Source organism: Orbicella franksi, chromosome 6 (genome assembly GCF_964199315.1).
Source record: "Orbicella franksi chromosome 6, jaOrbFran1.1, whole genome shotgun sequence".
NCBI lineage: Eukaryota > Metazoa > Cnidaria > Anthozoa > Scleractinia > Merulinidae > Orbicella > Orbicella franksi.
Window position 1 is genome coordinate 10029738 of NC_138150.1, and position 17163 is coordinate 10046900.

A 17163-nucleotide genomic window follows, 5' to 3' on the forward strand; every position below is an offset into this window, starting at 1 on the left:
GATAACAACACTCAGTTCGTGAAAAAGAAACACGATTTAAAAACTGCATAACAGAAACGCAACACTGACTTCACGAGAGGCTTATCTCCGAAGGAAAAGAGTGATCAAACTTCTAAAAGTCAACGCTCCATTTCGGTTTGCTTGTGGGGTTTTTCGGTTTCAGGTTCGAAAAGAGATGTCAGCTATGAGACAAGCAAAATACAGTAAGTGTTGAGTTTACTTACCACGGTTAAATTTCGTTGAAGTGGAGTTTAGGCCTGATTACATGGCGAATTTCAGCCCGGTTTCTGAAACAAATTCTCATGAAATCAAATTGGCGATTACATGAAGAAGGATTCAGCCCGGGCAAACGGGCTGAAAAGTCTGAAAAAATCCCATGTAATCGAAACGGAATTTCAGCCCGGGCTGAAATGCAGGAAATAAGATGGCTGCCGCTACGAAGTAGAAGCGATCTCAGTGGAATAAAGGCGATAAAATAGAGAATCTCTCCAATTTCAAAGCTTAGATGGAATATAAGAATATCGAGACAAGGTTAAACAGAACGAGGCTGTCAGGGAAACCATGAACTCGGCAAACTTGAGGACATATTTTCTTTCTATGCAAGTACGTCTTTCTGGCTGAGAGACAGGTTTCGTTTCAGTTCCATCATCATTGTAGGGTGTTACTATCCTAAAAAGTTAAAAATTGAGCGCCAACAAAAGGTCAAACTACGAGAGAAGCAATGCGCCTATTTTCATGATTCGTGTTCTCGGCGCCATTTTGATTCTCTGGAGACTTTTTGCACACAATTTCATATTTCGCGCCGAGGCTAATATTTCAGCCCGGGCTGAAATTCTTTATGTAATCGCAACAAAATTTCAGCCCTCCTAGCCGTGCTGAAATTTCAGTCCGGGCTGAAATTCGCCATGTAATCAGGCCCTTAGCTTTGTTATACTAACGATCTTTTTATTTTGAGAAGCTGTAAAGAAGGTTAAACCTTTTGAATTTCCCAAGTTCATGTTGTTTGTGTAAGAAACTTTCAAGTTATTTTGTCAACAACTTTTGTGGTACTTTCCTTTATCGACTGCAGTTTTATATTTTCTCGAAATGTCTTGTATTCCAGAGACAATTGTTTTACTGGTCTTAAATTTCAGATTTTTAGCCCATGGAATTTCCTACTCACTTGTGAACAAACCAATGGTTTTGTTTGCGAGCAAACTTTCAGAGGGAACGTAGACTTTTCGGAAACCATTTTTGAAAGTATGTTTGGTTTTAAATTTTCCAAATGTTACGACGTACTGTGGAATTACTTCTGGTTTTAAGGTAAGTTAATTTAAAAGCTGTTTACCACGTCACTCTAGACTCACAAAGATTTAATGGTCGGACTTTGCTATTGAGAAAATTTTAAAGGAAAAAGTTTTTTGGACGACAATCGGCTTACTCATCCAGTGGTCTTGCCCCTGAACTCCACTTCATATTGTTAAACTTTGTTCTACTTTTCGGCGCACAGGCTTTGAGCTGGACACATCCACTTCAGGCACAGTTGGAGTACAAGGATCAGCATCGACCAGCTCATTCCTCAGTGGAGGCTCTGTAACTGGTTTCCAACTACCTGGACCAAGCACTTCCACAAGGACTCTTTCCGCAAACAATAACTCTAGGTCTGTTTAAATTTGTTACTTTTCATGGTTTATCAAGCTACAAGACTCATCTTCTTAGCTATAAAGATGAGATTAAGGAGCTGAAATAACGCCCCTTACAAGAATAATTTCTCGGGCTTAAACTATCTCGATTCTATTTGTAAAATTCAAAACATCGAACGCTACTGCTTGGTTTCAAAGTTTAAAAGCTTCCGAGAACTTTGGTTCAAAAAATTTTTTTACAATAACTGTCTAATTTCTCGCGCGCTGATTGGCTCATTTGTATCATCAATAAGAGTACAGACGGATAAAATTTTAAACTTTGAGCTGTCAAACTGTCAACTTTTTAATCAATGAGATTTTATGGATTTTTTTAAGCAGCCAATCAAAAAGCGAGAAAAGCTATTGACAATATACGCGTCATTTTAAATAAAATTCACTTATCTTTGTTTACGACAAGTCTACAGCGTCTTCCCTCCCCCACCCCACCCCCCCCCCCCCCAATTTATTCCCGACATTTGACCATTTTGGGGTCCTGTCATTGTAAAAAACAAATTGACGTCAGTTTTTTATGCGCCTGTCCTCTTATTGATGATAAATTGCGTCATAACATTGTCAGTTTTTACTGCGGAACCATTCGCCCGCGGCTCGTGGTTCCACAGCCACTTTGACAATGTTATGAAGCAATTTATCATCAATAAGAGGACAGACGCATAACATTGTCAAAGTGGCTGTGGAGCCACGAGCCGCAGGCGAGTGCTTCCGCAGTAAACTTTGACAATGTTATGACGCAATTTATCATCAATAGAGGACAGGCGCATAAAAAAAAATGACGTTAATTTGTTAAACTGACAGATTTAAATTATGATACTTTTAGGAAAATATTTTACTTACACGTAGGGGCCAAACCACCCACTAATGTTTCATGAAGGCTATATTTGCTTGGTTTATATATTTCTGAACCAAGTTTGGCAGGTGAGCTTTCTTTGTTCTCCAGTTTATTTTAATTTGAAAGTTGTGACAAAATTACGACGTCAGATTATGACGTCATAATTGATGACGTCACCAAAACGTGCTATAATTTTTTTGTAAAATCTGATAAAAAGATTATGTCATTGGAAAGGCCTTGACTTGAGGAGTAAAATGCCGGAAACCGTTTTTTGCTATGATGATTATTTTTCGAGATATGGTAAGTTAAATATTTTTTTGTTGTCCCCCGGAATTTGCTTAACCATACTGTCCTTCTTAAGTCAGTCTCTCTGGTTTATTTTTTTCAGTTTTATTCTAGGAAGGCTAATAATCTAGAAAACTAGAAAGCTTGATGTTGTACAAAATCGTATGGTTTTAGAAATTTGATTTTCGGCTTTGTTAGGGTGGTATTAACAGTAAAAAACTGGTGACGTCACAGGTTATGACGTAACAAAACTAATTTTAACGCAATAACACTAGAGGGATAACTTTTTATCCCGATTTTCTTCTTTATTTTTGCTTTAGTCATCTGGCACATCACATGTGCAACATAGCTGCATTTGCTGGAACAAAATTACGGCTCCAATTTGGGGATTTTTCTCAAGGGGGGGACCCCATATTTTGCAGAGTTATTTTTCATATTTAAAAATGCCATATTTCATTTAATTTTTGTGATATGGACAAAATGTTTTCAGGTTTCAACTCCCCTTGATGTGCTTTTTCGAACACATTGTAAAAAATATGCATGTTAAAAACTTGAAAAGTGGCAAAAAACATGACGTCATCACTGTGACGTCACAACTTTGACATTTACTGACATTTCTCCCGTAAATGTAATTGGCAATAGGTCTCCTGCTCATCTGCCAAGTTTGGTGCAGAAAGAGTCAATACTTTTTAAGTAATGCGAAATAATGTGAAATACCCAAGAACTGATGAAACATTTGGGGGGTGGTTTGGCCCCTACGGGTAAATGAAATTCTGCTTTTGGCAAATTTTCCTTACCATCGCATAGAAAAAGACGTGCTTTTAATCCTTTGGATAACACAATATCTTGCACGCACTTGAATCTCAGACGGTTTGCTTTTCAAAATGATGAGTAGTCAGTTTGGCATTGTCAGTCTGTGTGTTCCTCCCATTTTAACAGCTCCAGCAGAGCACAGACACCAGGTGGTTTTCTTAGGACCCCAGCTCCAGGGCCTAGTCTTGTTACCTCAAACAGTACCTCCCGCAAGACCCCAAGTTCACGTCGTACTCCACACATTTCAAGCGTCACCCCAGGAATGGCACCCTCTTCTGTCGTGGTTGGTAAGCTATAAGAACATGTCTAAAGCAAGCTTTGTTATTTGCTTCTTTTTTTACCCAAAGTTTTGAAGAGCTTGTTTAGTCAATTCATAATCATTGAATAATAACTTTATCACAGCAAATTTATCAGGACTTATAAAAGAAGACATTTATTCTTTGTAAGGGCCCTTTCCAGAGTTCTCTCGAACGCAAAATTGTCTTTTAGTCATTGCACTTTGTTTAGTAAAGTGTCCTTGAAAACTGAACATTAACAAAATATATAACTTTCTAATGTTTTAACAAAATGTCACCTGTACCTGACGTAGAAAATACGCCGGATGTAATTTTGTCAGTTTTGATGACTGACTGACAACTGATCATGAGAATGGCCAAGCTAGGCTCCTCTTGTGCCGTAGCTTTTTGTTGTATCAAATAGAACACGCATATATTAAATATACTTAACATGGTGTGTTTCTTTTCTCTAAGATGTATTTTTTAAGACTACTGAATTTTTAAAGGTGTAAACTATTTTTAGGTTTGTTCTTGTTAAACCTGTAAACCAATTTAATCTTCTATCCAAGCAATCGTTGAAGGGCGTGGTCTTGCAAAAGGAGAGATTGGCATGGCCAGCATCGATCTGAAGAAACCAGAACTAATTCTATCACAGGTAAGTAATTAAAAGCATTGAACACCATCAGTCATTAATTAACTGGGTCATCAGTTAATTTTCTTGGTTAAATTAATGTTTATTTTGTAGCTAAAAGTTAAGAAAGCCCAGTTCCTAGCTTGTTGCTTCACCTCGAAGGTGAGTGCGGATCTCAGTTCAAAGTTCAATTCATTCGAATTCGTTGCAATATTCTTTATCTACACATTCAGACTCGCCTTAACTTAGTACGGAAACATGATCAAGTAATTGTTCGTCACTCGATATTAGATAATTTGTAAGCTATTATTTAATAACAATTAATTTGCCGGAGGTTTAGAGATTAGATGACTACAATAAGCGGATCAGGAGTGACAGCTCTTCTCTTAAACCATTTATTGTACAATTTGAAGTTTTCAGATAACCAGACTTACGTCAAAGTTCTTACAAGATTGCAGATTTTGGAACCTTTGGAAGTATGTATTACCTTTTTTATTCATGCATAGTATCACTATACACATACGTCTTACAATTGACGTAATGGAGCCAGTTAATTGCAAAATGAACTTTTAAATGTACATCGCAAGTTATCCGGCAAGATTTTAAAATGAATTAGATATTTGATAACATATTTCAGCTTAAGTTTACTCTTTCTTTCACAACGTTTTTACTAGTGACTTGGAAACGTAAAGGCAAAACATGGAAAAAGCGACTGATTTGAATTATTTGTTACTGTGATACCGTTTGTTAGTTTCTACACATTTTGAAAGAAGCTTGTTCCAAGCATATCAGACTAGAGATAAATTTTCAAATCGTCCGTGATTGGGCAAACTATATTCGAGCCCTCAGTTGTAATCGACAAAGATATCCCATAAAAATAGCAGACATCTGAACATGTTTAATGATGAAATAATGAATAAGTCGACCTTGTGTATTAGTATGCGTGCATTACGCTGTCTTGTTTTGCTTCCTGATTTCACCTCGTGTAACTGTTTCGTTTTTATTGTTGTTGCTTGTTTGTTTGTTTGTATGTTTGTTTGTTTGCTTGTTTTAAGTTAATTTGCTGGGTTATTTTCTTGTTCACCAGATTATCATGCCTAATACAGCGTGTGAAAACCCCTCCACACTGTTCAAGTTCCTTAGCGACCAGCTCCCCTACGCAAACTTGTCATCTGTCCAAAGAAAATATTTCAACGAAGCTAAAGGTAGCACTCAATTTCTTTGGCATTTCTAAATTCATTCCTAATTCAAAAAGTCTATTTGATCAGTTTAAAAAAATGAGCGTCGTATTCTGGTGTTTGCATGTAACACCGTAGTGTAATAAATTCTCTTTAACTAGCGAACTTGCTTGCTTAGCTGAATTGGTTGAAAACAGCTAGTCATGTATAAGCGATGATGTCGATTTGGCAAATCAGATGTAAGACGGAAACTAATTCGTCAATACCTGGATACCCGCGTTCACCACTGGCTATATGTTTTTACTTCATGTTCTTGTTGTTGTGCGAAACAAGCCCTATAATTATACCTTTTCTGTAAAATGAATAATGGAAAACGCAACCAGGTCAATCTGTTTCTTAAGGCTTTTAGTTATGCTTCATTGTTTGCCTTTCATTCATCAATGTGCTAACTGACGATCTCGTTCCAGGCATAGAGTACGTCAAACAGCTGTGTGTTCCTGAGTACAACACTGTAGAAATGGAGGTGGCTTCAAAGTAAGTTAATCTGGAAGATAACTTCTAATACACGAGCACATTAAGTTTCCTAGGACCATTTCTTTGAAATTTTAGGTTAAAACTTAATCCACCAACCTTCGAACGAGTCTTGAAAGTCACAACCTTTATCGAAGATGCATACGTCACACGCCAAGCTATGACCCCTTTTTTTCTATTTCAGATATTACTGTCTGGCAACGGCTGCTGTAAGTTGTCGATTTTGTTTTTACAAGTCTGTTTTACTCTAATTGTTAGAGCGGTCGACGTCATTTATTCAACTTAATATTTTCTTTTTAGCAAAAGGATGCGTTACACGATGTATATAGACTATGTCAACTAAGAGAAAACTCAAAGCTGAAGAAGCTGATTAATAGCTCTCATAACAGTCTTATTGGTGATCAACTAACTGAACGCACAAGATTGTAATGAGTAGCATCAGTACAGTGAACAAAACGATAGCATATAGATGTAAGTTTTACATTCAACATTAAGTCTGCAAAACAGTTTCTTTGATCATAAGATAAGAGGTAACGTTATTGACTTTTACAGGCCTTGCTTAAATATGTGGAGTTTATACAAAACATAGTTTATGCTCCTGGTTCCGTCAAAGTCGTTTTCAAAGGAAGCGAAAAGACTACAATTGTAGGTAAGTTACCTTTGCCTGCTGCGTAATTTATTCAGGGAGCTGCAACTTGTGAGCCTAAAGTCAAAAAATTCCTCGCTCAGTGTTCTCTAACAAAACTGCACATGGCAAAACTTTGATGTTGCAGTTACTATTCTTAAATGAGTTGTGTGCCTCCTTTGTACAGATGCCTCTACTATTAAGAACTTGGAGCTAATTCAGAATGCCAGGGATCCTGAAAGCGGTCACTGTTTTTACGGAGTTCTGAATCACACTAAGACAGCTGGTGGAGGTACTGGTAACTCACTGTCACTGAAATTGGTGCTTCTTTAGTTCTTTTTAATGCGCCTTATCTTGATTGCAAGAATTGCTTTGTTTCGACAGCCCGTCTGATGAGGTCCAATGTTCTTCAGCCTCCATGTGGTAAGTATGTTAATTTCAGCCTCAGTGCATTTCCAAGAACATTCAATCATGATGAACCCAACTTTCGATAGCTTTATTTGAAAATGTGACTGCTTCTGTTGTCGTATTTCTTGAAACACTCTTATCTGTCAGTAGTCCAAGAGAGAATATGAATCCAAGAGAAGTAAAACGTATTTCTCTGGAGAGGGAGTGCTAGCATGTGCATGGTATTAGAAGGAGCTGATCAAGATGACCGGTTAGCATGCATGCTGTTCTCTGATCAGGATGAAGGCATCAACCAGGAAAGCTTGGTTGAGAAGGCATCAGTGGCCCCCTCACAGGTGATGCTTAATTTCATTATTCTTGCAGATGCAGAGACTACAAATGTTCGTTTGGACTGTGTGGCAGGTATGTGTCATTGTAGAAAAAGAGGCATTAAATACATTATACTGGTAAAAAAAAAAATGAACTGAAAATATGCAGGCTTTTACTTTGATTGCGACGTAATGACTTAATGTGTAGTTCTGTGTATTTGTTGTTTTGAAATCATTACTAAGAAAAGTTTCATTCTGCCTTACAGAATTGACAGACAAAGAGGTACGAAATTTCCATGTTTTAGTTGCAGTGGTAACAACCGTTATGCGTTTTTGCTGATCTTCTCATTTACTGTGCCTACGACATGCACTGTTACAGTCCAAGATTACTATTAACACTTTTTAACGTCGTTTTGTTATCTAGGAGCTCTTCTACGGATTACAGTCCGGTAAGTGATGTATCTGGTTTTGCCCGCTAAAGCGTCAGTCAGGAACAAACGGTGGATTACATGCATGTTTCAAAGCTTTGTGCAGCGACAAAATAACCCTAAATATCAACCCAGAGTAACAGACCGACCAGTAATCCCTTGACTATTTATTCTCCAGGCTTTACTTGCATCTATATGTTGTGTCTCAGTTTATTTTCCCAATTAACGGAGCTGTATTATTAATTTTCACTTGCTTAATTATTTGTTTTTGTTTTGCTCCTGTATTTTACTTGGCATCCCATCGTTCAAATTAATTTAACTGAAGGTGTCTTTTCTAATTTGGCAGTGGTAGGTCGGTTCTTGGATATTGACCACTTAACCTCAATGTGCGTTCAACTTCCTAAACAAGAAACAGTAAAAACTGCGGAGTCCAAGATCACTACTGTTATCTATCTGAAGCATACTCTGGAGCTTGTCGAGCCTCTCAGATTGGCCCTCAAGGACGCAGAGGCCGAACTTTTCAAAGCCTATTACGAGGTACTTGAAGATTAACTTCCACTGGTTTAAAAAAGCCATGGAATTCTCCGCTTTGTATTTTAGATCGTAGTGCAAAAATAGGCTTGTATTTTACATCAGTTTATTTTATATCTCGCAGTCTCTTAATGACAGCAGATTTGCAACCATTATGGAGAGGATTCAGACTGTTATACATGATGATACTCGGTATCAGAAAGGAACGCTCAACATGAGGACTCAGAAATGCTTCGCTGTCAAGGTACAAGAGCTATACCGAACTGTTTCAGTTTTTTAACTTGATAGTTCAGCTTTCGTTTGTTTTGTACAAAACGAATCCGTGCCACATGATGGGGTGAAAGACAGTAGTAGGCTTGTAACACAAGGTAAACAGTTACAATTTTTTACGCAACCATCGTGCATCTCTCGTTAGATAAGATAAGATAAGATAATTTATTTCATGTCAGATTACACAGGGGGTGGTCTCCCAGTCCCCCGAGCCAGAGGCTCATGATAAAAGTGTTTGATGTAACTACTTGGCAAGTTCAAGCTCATGCACTTATCAATACTAATTGTGACCTCTATTTTTACTTCCAATCATCTTTTAAACCATGAAAACTGGATGAAAGCCTCACATAAATGGTAAGACCATGCTCTCTTTTTTTTCCTTCTCGGTCTCAGGTAGATGAACATAGGGGCGTAAGCCTCTTTAATAAGCACCGCTTGTTGTTTAAGGGTGCGGCACACATTCAATTCAAGGGCAGCGCTTATTAATATTTGTACCCTCGTGTGTGGCGCTAATTCTTCTTTTCAGTAAATACTGACTTGATATGGTCGGTCAAATTTTCTCTTGATAAGTAAGCCATGGTTTTACATTGAAAGCTTCCCCAATATTAATACATAAGTAATATTTTCAGGCCTTCTTGACGTGGCGCGAAGGACGTATACTGAGATTGTGGATGACATTACTGGTGAGTAGAATGTGATACTCCGCTACCTTTAAAGTAAGTCTGTTTCCAAGCTGGAGGTTTCTTTATAATGTTAACTTTAGAAGACATTTATTTAGTAGTTTTGTATCTGCCTGTGCACATGTGTAGTGTAAGTATTCTGAATACCGACCGATTCACAAACCGCATGTTTCCAATGCTAATTAAAATTGCAATCATGTTGCTTCATCGTACGCAACTAAGAGAAGTGTAATTTCCATTTGAATATATTTTCTCTTCTGACATTTGATGAGGCATTGTAAATTAACTACGAACATATAAACTTACAAATACATTCTTCCGTTTATAATTATGGCATTTCGCTCGTCGCAATTTCAGAAATGATCAAACAGCTCGGGGAGAAGCACAAACTACCCCTCAAAACTGGTTTTAACGGTACTAAAGGATTCTTTGTACAACTCACGCTAAACCGGGATCAGCATATTGACCTCAAAACGCTGCCTAGTGAATTCCTAAAGGCTGTTAAGGTCAGAAGTGCGGTCTGCTTCACCACGGTTGATCTGGTCAGTAAATGTATTATATTGTTCTTGAATCGAAAGCAGTTACCTTGGTAGCGAGCTTGTAGTGTCTTTGTTTGGGTTTATTTTATTCCTGCTTTGCTTTGCTGTTGATATTAAAACCTCTCTGGCCAGTGAGAAATTGAAATGTGTTAAATTATAATTGATATGAACTAGAGAAATCTTTTTTTCTTCTGCAGTAATTGAAAATTTCATAAAACAATTGCACTATTTTTGGGTTCTGTTTCTAATAAAACTTTTGCATTTCTTTCTTTACCTTTCCCTTCATCAATGCCTTTAGATAAAGCTTAACGGTAAGTAGAACTAGTGAATGAACAAATAAGAGATAGTGTGTTTGTTCCCTTATTACCAATCACTCTGAGGGATAAATTGCTTAAAGCGAGTCTCAATTTCCTTTGCTTTTCCTTTTTTCAGATAGGATAAAGGAGTCTTTGAACGAAATCTACCTCATGACAAACGTGTAAGTTAAACATAAAATATTTCGTTTCAAACTAGCGACCTCAAGCTCCCTTGGAATATAGGGGAAAAATAGACGATCTACATCAATAGTAAATATGCTGTCACCTTGCTAAAAGCTTTTTTATTTTTGAAACACTTGCAGGGTGGTATCTGAACTTTTGAGTGAAATCCGCGAACACATGGGATGCCTATACAAACTTGCTGAACTTGTCAGTGTGTTGGACATGCTGGTTTCCTTTGCCCACCTGTGTACTTTGTCCGACTATGGTGAATTCATAAGCAAAATACAAGTATTTTGCACGGGTCTTTCCAATGTGCTTCCTAATGCTTTACAAATTAACAAACATGTAGTGATAGTCTTTGATCAGTATTGAAGAGTCAGTTCTTAGTTCAGTCTCTGGGGTACTGTTCATTTTCAATTTAATTTTCGTTTCGTAGAGTCGCCACATGTGGACGCGATCCAGTGTTATCTGTTTTATTATATATTTTTTTGTTATTCGTTGAGTGATGTGTTATCACTTCTCCCCAACTGCATATTTATTTCATTCTTCATCAGTGCGACCAGAATTCACTGACACCTTTGCGATTAAAAACGGACGTCATCCCATCCTGGATAAAATTCTTCCGGAGCCACCAACGCCAAACAACACGGTTGGTATTGCAGTAAAATTTAAAAACAAATTTAGGAAAAAAACCTGTAGTGCATAGAACGTGCAGTTGAGAAATTTCGGCATAACGAACGAATGATTCAGGAAAAAAAAATTCTAATTTCTTCCAAGTTCCGACTGTAATGTAGGCCCGATACCCACCAAAAGGAACATACAGCGTTTTTTTTTTTCTCGAGAAATGGTCAAGGATTTTAATTGAGAGAACAGGGGCGTCATTTATTTCCAAACTGAGGAACGGTAAGACATGGTTGGTAATTATATAGTTAGTTTTCTCCGCGTCATGAGGCGCATGAGGCTGCAACTCTCGCCCTCCTTTCCCTGGCTTCGGCCCAGCTGCCCCACCCCTCTTATCTGCGTTCCTTTTACACTGTACCTCTCCACGTGGTATTCCTTCGTCCCACTTTCCTTTTTCCTTTAGGCGCGACCGGCTGCAGTTGTTTTTGACATTAGATTCATCGCCATCATGCAATCATCGTTCCTCTCCATTCTGAGCACATGTCCGGCGATCCAATCCAGTTCCATCAGTCTGGCTGGCAATTAATGTGCAAAAATCAATTCCCCCAAGGAAGGCTTTAAGTTTTTTAGTTGTTAGTGCTTTCTCTGGTATTTAAGTATTCTATAAAGTCAGAAATATTTTTTTAACTTTCAGTATGCAACTGATGGATCAAATCTCCTACTCATAACAGGTCCCAACATGGTAAGTACATGTAGAAATTGATTGAACGTTTAGCTTTATCCTCAAACTTCCTTGCATACTTTTACCGGGATGTTTCATTTGCTTGTAGAGTGGCAAATCCACATACTTGAAACAAATAGCGTTGCTTCAGATTATGGCGCAGGTCGGGTGTTATGTACCAGCGGAATACGCTTCATTCAGAGCTGCAGATCAGATACTTTCAAGAATCGGAAGCGACGACGACATCGAAACCAATTCCTCTACTTTTACGCTTGAGGTAAGTTCGTTATCTCATACTAACTGCCGAGAAGCTCTTTTTGCTCAGTTCTCTTTGAGTTCTTCCCGTTAAAAAACTTCAGGAATGCAACACGCAAAATAGCTTCTAGATTTTTTTTTCTGATGTTAAAATGATAATATAATATTTAACTGGACAGAAAAGATAACCGTAGGGATGTTTTGTTTGTAGATGAGAGAAATACATTACATTATTCAGGTACGTTTGATTTGTTCAGTTTAAACTCGTTTTCGCATTTTTATTCCGTCCTTCGCCTCTAACTTGACAAACAAGTTTTGTTTATTTTTGTTCGTAGAACGCAAGTGACAAATCCTTAATCATCATTGACGAGCTAGGGAGAGGTAAATGCTTCATAAATGCTTCTGCGTTTCAATGCACTTGCCATTTCTAAAAATATCATAAACCTGCATCTAGAAGCCATCATAAACGATTTGATAGATATCGTTTCCAGACCTTGCACGGTAACAGCACACCCACCGGCACAACAACAACCACTATTTGCCTTATTCATATTGACCCTTACTGTACATCGATACATTATACTGACACACTAGACAAAACAAAGAACAAAATTGTCTTAGATTACCTAACGATATTCATGGTCCTCGTTTGAATTTTGTTGTCCAGGAACCAGTAGCGAGGAAGGAGTAGGAATTTGTTTTGCCATTGCTGAGGATCTTCTAAAAAAGAAGGTAGGGCTCGACTAGGGGGCCATTTGACAGAGATAGCCTCGTAGACAGGTAGCCTGGAATTTATTCATCTTAGAGAACCACAGAAATATCTTTAAATTGTTCGTAAATAATCACTGTAGGTTTCAAAACTGGAAGAATACATGCATTTGATGCTAACATCATGGTTAAGTCTAGCATGGTCAAGTACCAGGGTTCGTATAGACTGATTAATCGTCTTAGCGTTGACCTATAGCTCATAAATGGATCTCAAAATAAAGTCCCTAGAGTGTAAAATTCACGTATCCAGAAAAAAATTAACTTTTGAGTTATTAGAATTAACTACATTATATCCTACATTTCGATATAAGACAAGACTGTGCTTTAAAATAGTGAGGCATTTTCTTTACCTTACCCTATATATTTTTATTTTCTTCCTTAGACATTTACATTCCTTGCAACCCACTTCCTTGAGTTGACTACAATTGATACCTTGTACCCAAATGTTGAAAAGTGAGTTAAGATATGTAGCTTGACTGATTGACTGACAGACTGACTGACTGACTTTCTAACTGACAGACCGACCGACTGAATGACTGATTGACTGATTGTCTGATTGATTGATTGATTGATTGATTGATTGATTGATTGATTGATTGATTGACTGACTGATTACTAGTAGTATTTTCTAATTGTATTTACCAAAATGCTTTGTTTCATTTGCAGTCTGCATATGAAGATTCAGGTAAGTGTTTCTCCATCTCATGAGCAACGATACGTTTTGCATTTAATTTTGGCCAACCACAGGGTTCGTACAGGTCCTGGAAAACCTGGAAAGTCCTGGAATTTTACTGTGGCATTTTCCAGGACTGGAAAGTCCTGCAAAAGGGCTACTGGTCCTGGAAAGTGCTAGAAATCTGTTAAACTTAAGTAAAAAATGTGAAATGTATGGCAGACAGCGAGGAGAATTAAAATTGAGATCTTGGGAGTGAGAGGGTTACTGTGAATTTTAGAGACCTGGAAAAATCAATCTGAGTCCTGGAAAAGTCCTGGAAAAGTCCTGGAAAAGTCCTGGAAATTTGTTTCTGAAAAAGGGTACGAACCCTGCAACCAGAATTACAGATCACGTCAAAGCTAGCGAAACGGAGAGGGGAACATATACCTACCACTAATATATGAAGTTTTCTGGCTGGATTTTTTTAAAATCTCACAGGAGCCACAAAGCCCTCTGAAATCTCACACTGGATGTTAGCGAAATGGGTTTGATAACTGCTTATTTTCAACGAGCTTTTGCAGCTTGTTTGAAATTTTCAATCGTATTGAAACTCCCATTGTATGTAGCGTATTTTCACGAAAAGCAAGAGATGAATGTTGAGCCACTGTACTGTGCTACGACAGAAAGAACGAGCAAACTCTTGATCATTTGTTACTAAAGATGGCCAGAATGAATAGTCCATAGTAAGCTATACAAATATAACGGTTCGCGAGAAGCCAGCAAGACATAAAACAGTGAGTCAGTGTATGCTTTATTTGATCGGGTGGAAAACGTCTGTATCTGGTCAAAGGATCCAACACCCCAGGAGTTAATCGTTTTTCTCGGTGTCTGTAGCATTAAATGATAGGGAGTACAACTCTGTACCCCTGGGTAAAAGTCTTTCGTAGGGTTAACCCCTAGCATTAAATTTGCTGGTACCCATTAATGCACCTAAGTGACGAGAGGCCTGCCCAAAAACACAGCCCAATAGTTGGAAAGTTTAGTTATTAGTTAGTTAGCAGAAAGGTAAGTAACAAGTTGGTTAGTAGACAACACTGAACAAGTATTTACAAAAAGAATTAAAACGTTTAAACATACTTAAAAGTTATGGAACTAGGGTTTTATTTTTTTGTTGTTTTGCTTTGGTTCTTTTTTGTTTTTTTTGTTTTTTTTTCATCTTTGGCAGAAAACGTTCAGTAACGAAGTTGCATGTGAGAAGATCGCCTATACTCATGTGCTATCAAAAGGAAGAACTGAAGAAAAACATTATGGTAAATATCGTGCACAAAAAGGGAAAACAAAAAAAAAATAGTTCACCCAATTACCCTAGATGAGGGATTTAGCAAAAGTGTTAATGAACCGGAGCATTCAAGCATTAGACACAAAACTTAAACATGATCAGGAGGGAGACCACGGCCCGGTTGTTCAAGGGAGGGTTAAATTAGTCTTGGCCTTGGGTTAGATCTAATCTGGAGGAGAAATTTCTCAGCAGCCGTAGGTTTGTAAACCGTCTACCGTGGAGTAACTCCAGCTTGAAGTCAACTCCGGCGTCCTAACCACTCGAGCAGCGTCTATTGTATCATCGTGATACAACGGATACCAAGTGACTTATATATCTGTGTTCAATGTAAAGTGCAACACCAACACTTGTGCTTTGCGCGTGATTTTTATTAGTCTAAATGTAGGAGTTTCAATTGAAAAAACCGTTTTACCCAACCTCACTAGGATCAGTTATTTTTTTCCCTCACACTCCACTCTAGGTTCTGAAACGCCATTTTTCCCCCTTCTCGTTGTACGACTTGTACTTCTTCCTCTTTCTCACTAAGTGACCTGACTGTACTTAAATTTAAAGCTAAGAAACAACAAACCTTGTGATAACCATAACTTTTAGGGTGCATAATCGGCTATACGTACGGATTGATAAAATTTAAATTTACTTGTTGGAGGATGAAATTCATTTCGTCCACTGTGATACACTGTAGGTGTTCAGCTCGCTGAATTCTCAACGCTGCCACAGTCGATAGTGAGGGACGCTCGAGAAATTTCAACCGAGTTAACAAGACAGAAAGAGGTAAAGGGAAACTTTCTTGCATGGCGACTTTGTTTTATTTTTTACTTGAGGTGTACTCAGTTTGGAGAGAGAACAGTTCATTACGTGATCTTTTTGTTTGGGGATCATAGAGGTATTCATGACAATTCAAGTTCAGTTCATGTCATCGCCTGACAGTACTTAGACTACTTACTATAGTTTCGTTGAGTTTATCTTGTAATGGTATGCGCGGATCAGGAACAACATGGCTCTTCGTTGTCAGTAAGTAGCTTAACGTTATTTTTTATGTCTCTCTAGACTAGTCAGCTGTTATCAGCAGAAAGCCGCCAACATATAGCAGTGTTCCGTTTGGCAACTAAGCTCCTCCAAGCTGGACGTAACTCACGCCTTGACAAAGCTGGACTGCGTGCTTATCTCTTGGGTCTTAAAAACCAGTTTGAACGAGAGTCTGCACCTGAAGTTGAAGAATAGAAATGCCAAGGCCGAGTTATAATATAATTCATGAAAATAGAGCCGATCAAAAGTGTTATATTAACACAGAGCTCCAAATATGTCTCCGATGATACAATCCAAGGCGACTCCCTTTATGCTGACTTCACATGATTAGTTTTAAAATTCAAAATGTACTAGTACCTATAGAACGAGTCTGGGGAGACGAAGGCCGGAAAATGTTTGCCGTAACTGGGGGTCATTGCTAAGCTCACTCGGTGGGCCTTGGCTTGGGTCCAAAATCAATTCCTCTCTCCAAGTCATCGTCAATTACTATATTTAACTGTTTATAAATATGTTTCAGACTTTACGTCAGTATTTGATTATGGTTTATCAAATCCAGGTTCTTTCTTTATGACATTGTAAATTAATGAGCAATCATGATATATGGCGGTCTTAGAGTTGCCATTAAAGGCCCAGTTACCCCCATTGCTTTATGGCCGTTTGTCGTTGATTTGAAATGACGAGTTACAAGGATTCGAAGCGCATCATAGCAGGGTCTCGTCCACTCGAAATGTAACTTCTGTTGAATGATTCGAGCTATTCGAAATTTCATGGAAAGATTTCAACAGAAGGTCGCCAACACACACGTGTAAACCTTTAAGGCTTTCCGTTTCACTCAAACGATCATGATGACGCTCTAACAGAATTGGAGATAACAGCCGCGGTAAGATCTTTTAAATAGCTCAGCTGAATATATGCACGACTCTGGTTATAATCTATATTTAACCAAAGGACCTAGAGTGTCCCATTATACTTCAGGAACCACAAAATGAAAGGACGGTTCAGTTAAACGTGCATGGAAGCAAAGAAGAGGAGTGTGTCCTCGCAAAACAGCCAACCTCGACTGTGCTGACTCTTCTACTGAAGTATTGAGTTTAAAGGCGAGAACCGGGTAAATACTGATGAATAATTGATCTGTCGCGTTAGTGGTCTTCCTCTTCTCGCCTGCATTTGCTTATAGATGTAATTCCATTTAAACCTAGATTTTAATGGCAGCAGTAGCCAAGAAACCATTTGTTATGTTGCCGGATCGCTACATGGCTGAAGTAATGCGGTCCTTCACCCTAAGCCAG

At 38.2% G+C, this 17163-nt stretch overlaps 1 protein-coding gene and 1 long non-coding RNA gene across 2 annotated transcripts in view; both read left to right on the forward strand.

The window, feature by feature from the left end:
- LOC145491557 (uncharacterized) overlaps positions 1-17163 on the forward strand; it is a 214403-nt gene that overhangs the window by 183524 nt on the left and 13716 nt on the right. The gene's annotated exons all lie outside the window — the stretch shown is intronic.
- LOC145489297 (mutS protein homolog 4-like) lies at positions 176-16506 on the forward strand. The gene is made up of 33 exons (XM_081468255.1): positions 176-203; positions 1490-1572; positions 3689-3893; positions 4451-4536; positions 4926-4988; positions 5600-5717; positions 6158-6224; positions 6406-6430; positions 6774-6870; positions 7034-7138; positions 7231-7269; positions 7618-7656; positions 7829-7845; positions 7987-8011; positions 8337-8527; positions 8646-8765; positions 9133-9145; positions 9421-9474; positions 9829-10013; positions 10309-10321; positions 10443-10488; positions 10630-10754; positions 11044-11138; positions 11805-11852; positions 11941-12108; positions 12298-12324; positions 12422-12467; positions 12754-12818; positions 13237-13307; positions 13521-13539; positions 14735-14819; positions 15531-15619; positions 15896-16506. The coding sequence occupies exons 1-33, from the start codon at positions 176-178 to the stop codon at positions 16067-16069; spliced, it is 2631 nt and encodes an 876-aa protein (XP_081324381.1). The 3' UTR covers positions 16070-16506.

What these genes read in the sequence shown, in the direction of transcription:
- LOC145489297 (XM_081468255.1), top strand. Translation starts at nt 176, where the DNA reads ATGTCAGCTATGAGACAAGCAAAATACA. An exon ending in CCTCTACTTTTACGCTTGAG is followed by an intron (nt 12,109 to 12,297) that starts GTAAGTTCGTTA and finishes TTTTGTTTGTAG; the next exon opens with ATGAGAGAAATACATTACAT. An exon ending in AACTGAAGAAAAACATTATG is followed by an intron (nt 14,820 to 15,530) that starts GTAAATATCGTG and finishes GATACACTGTAG; the next exon opens with GTGTTCAGCTCGCTGAATTC.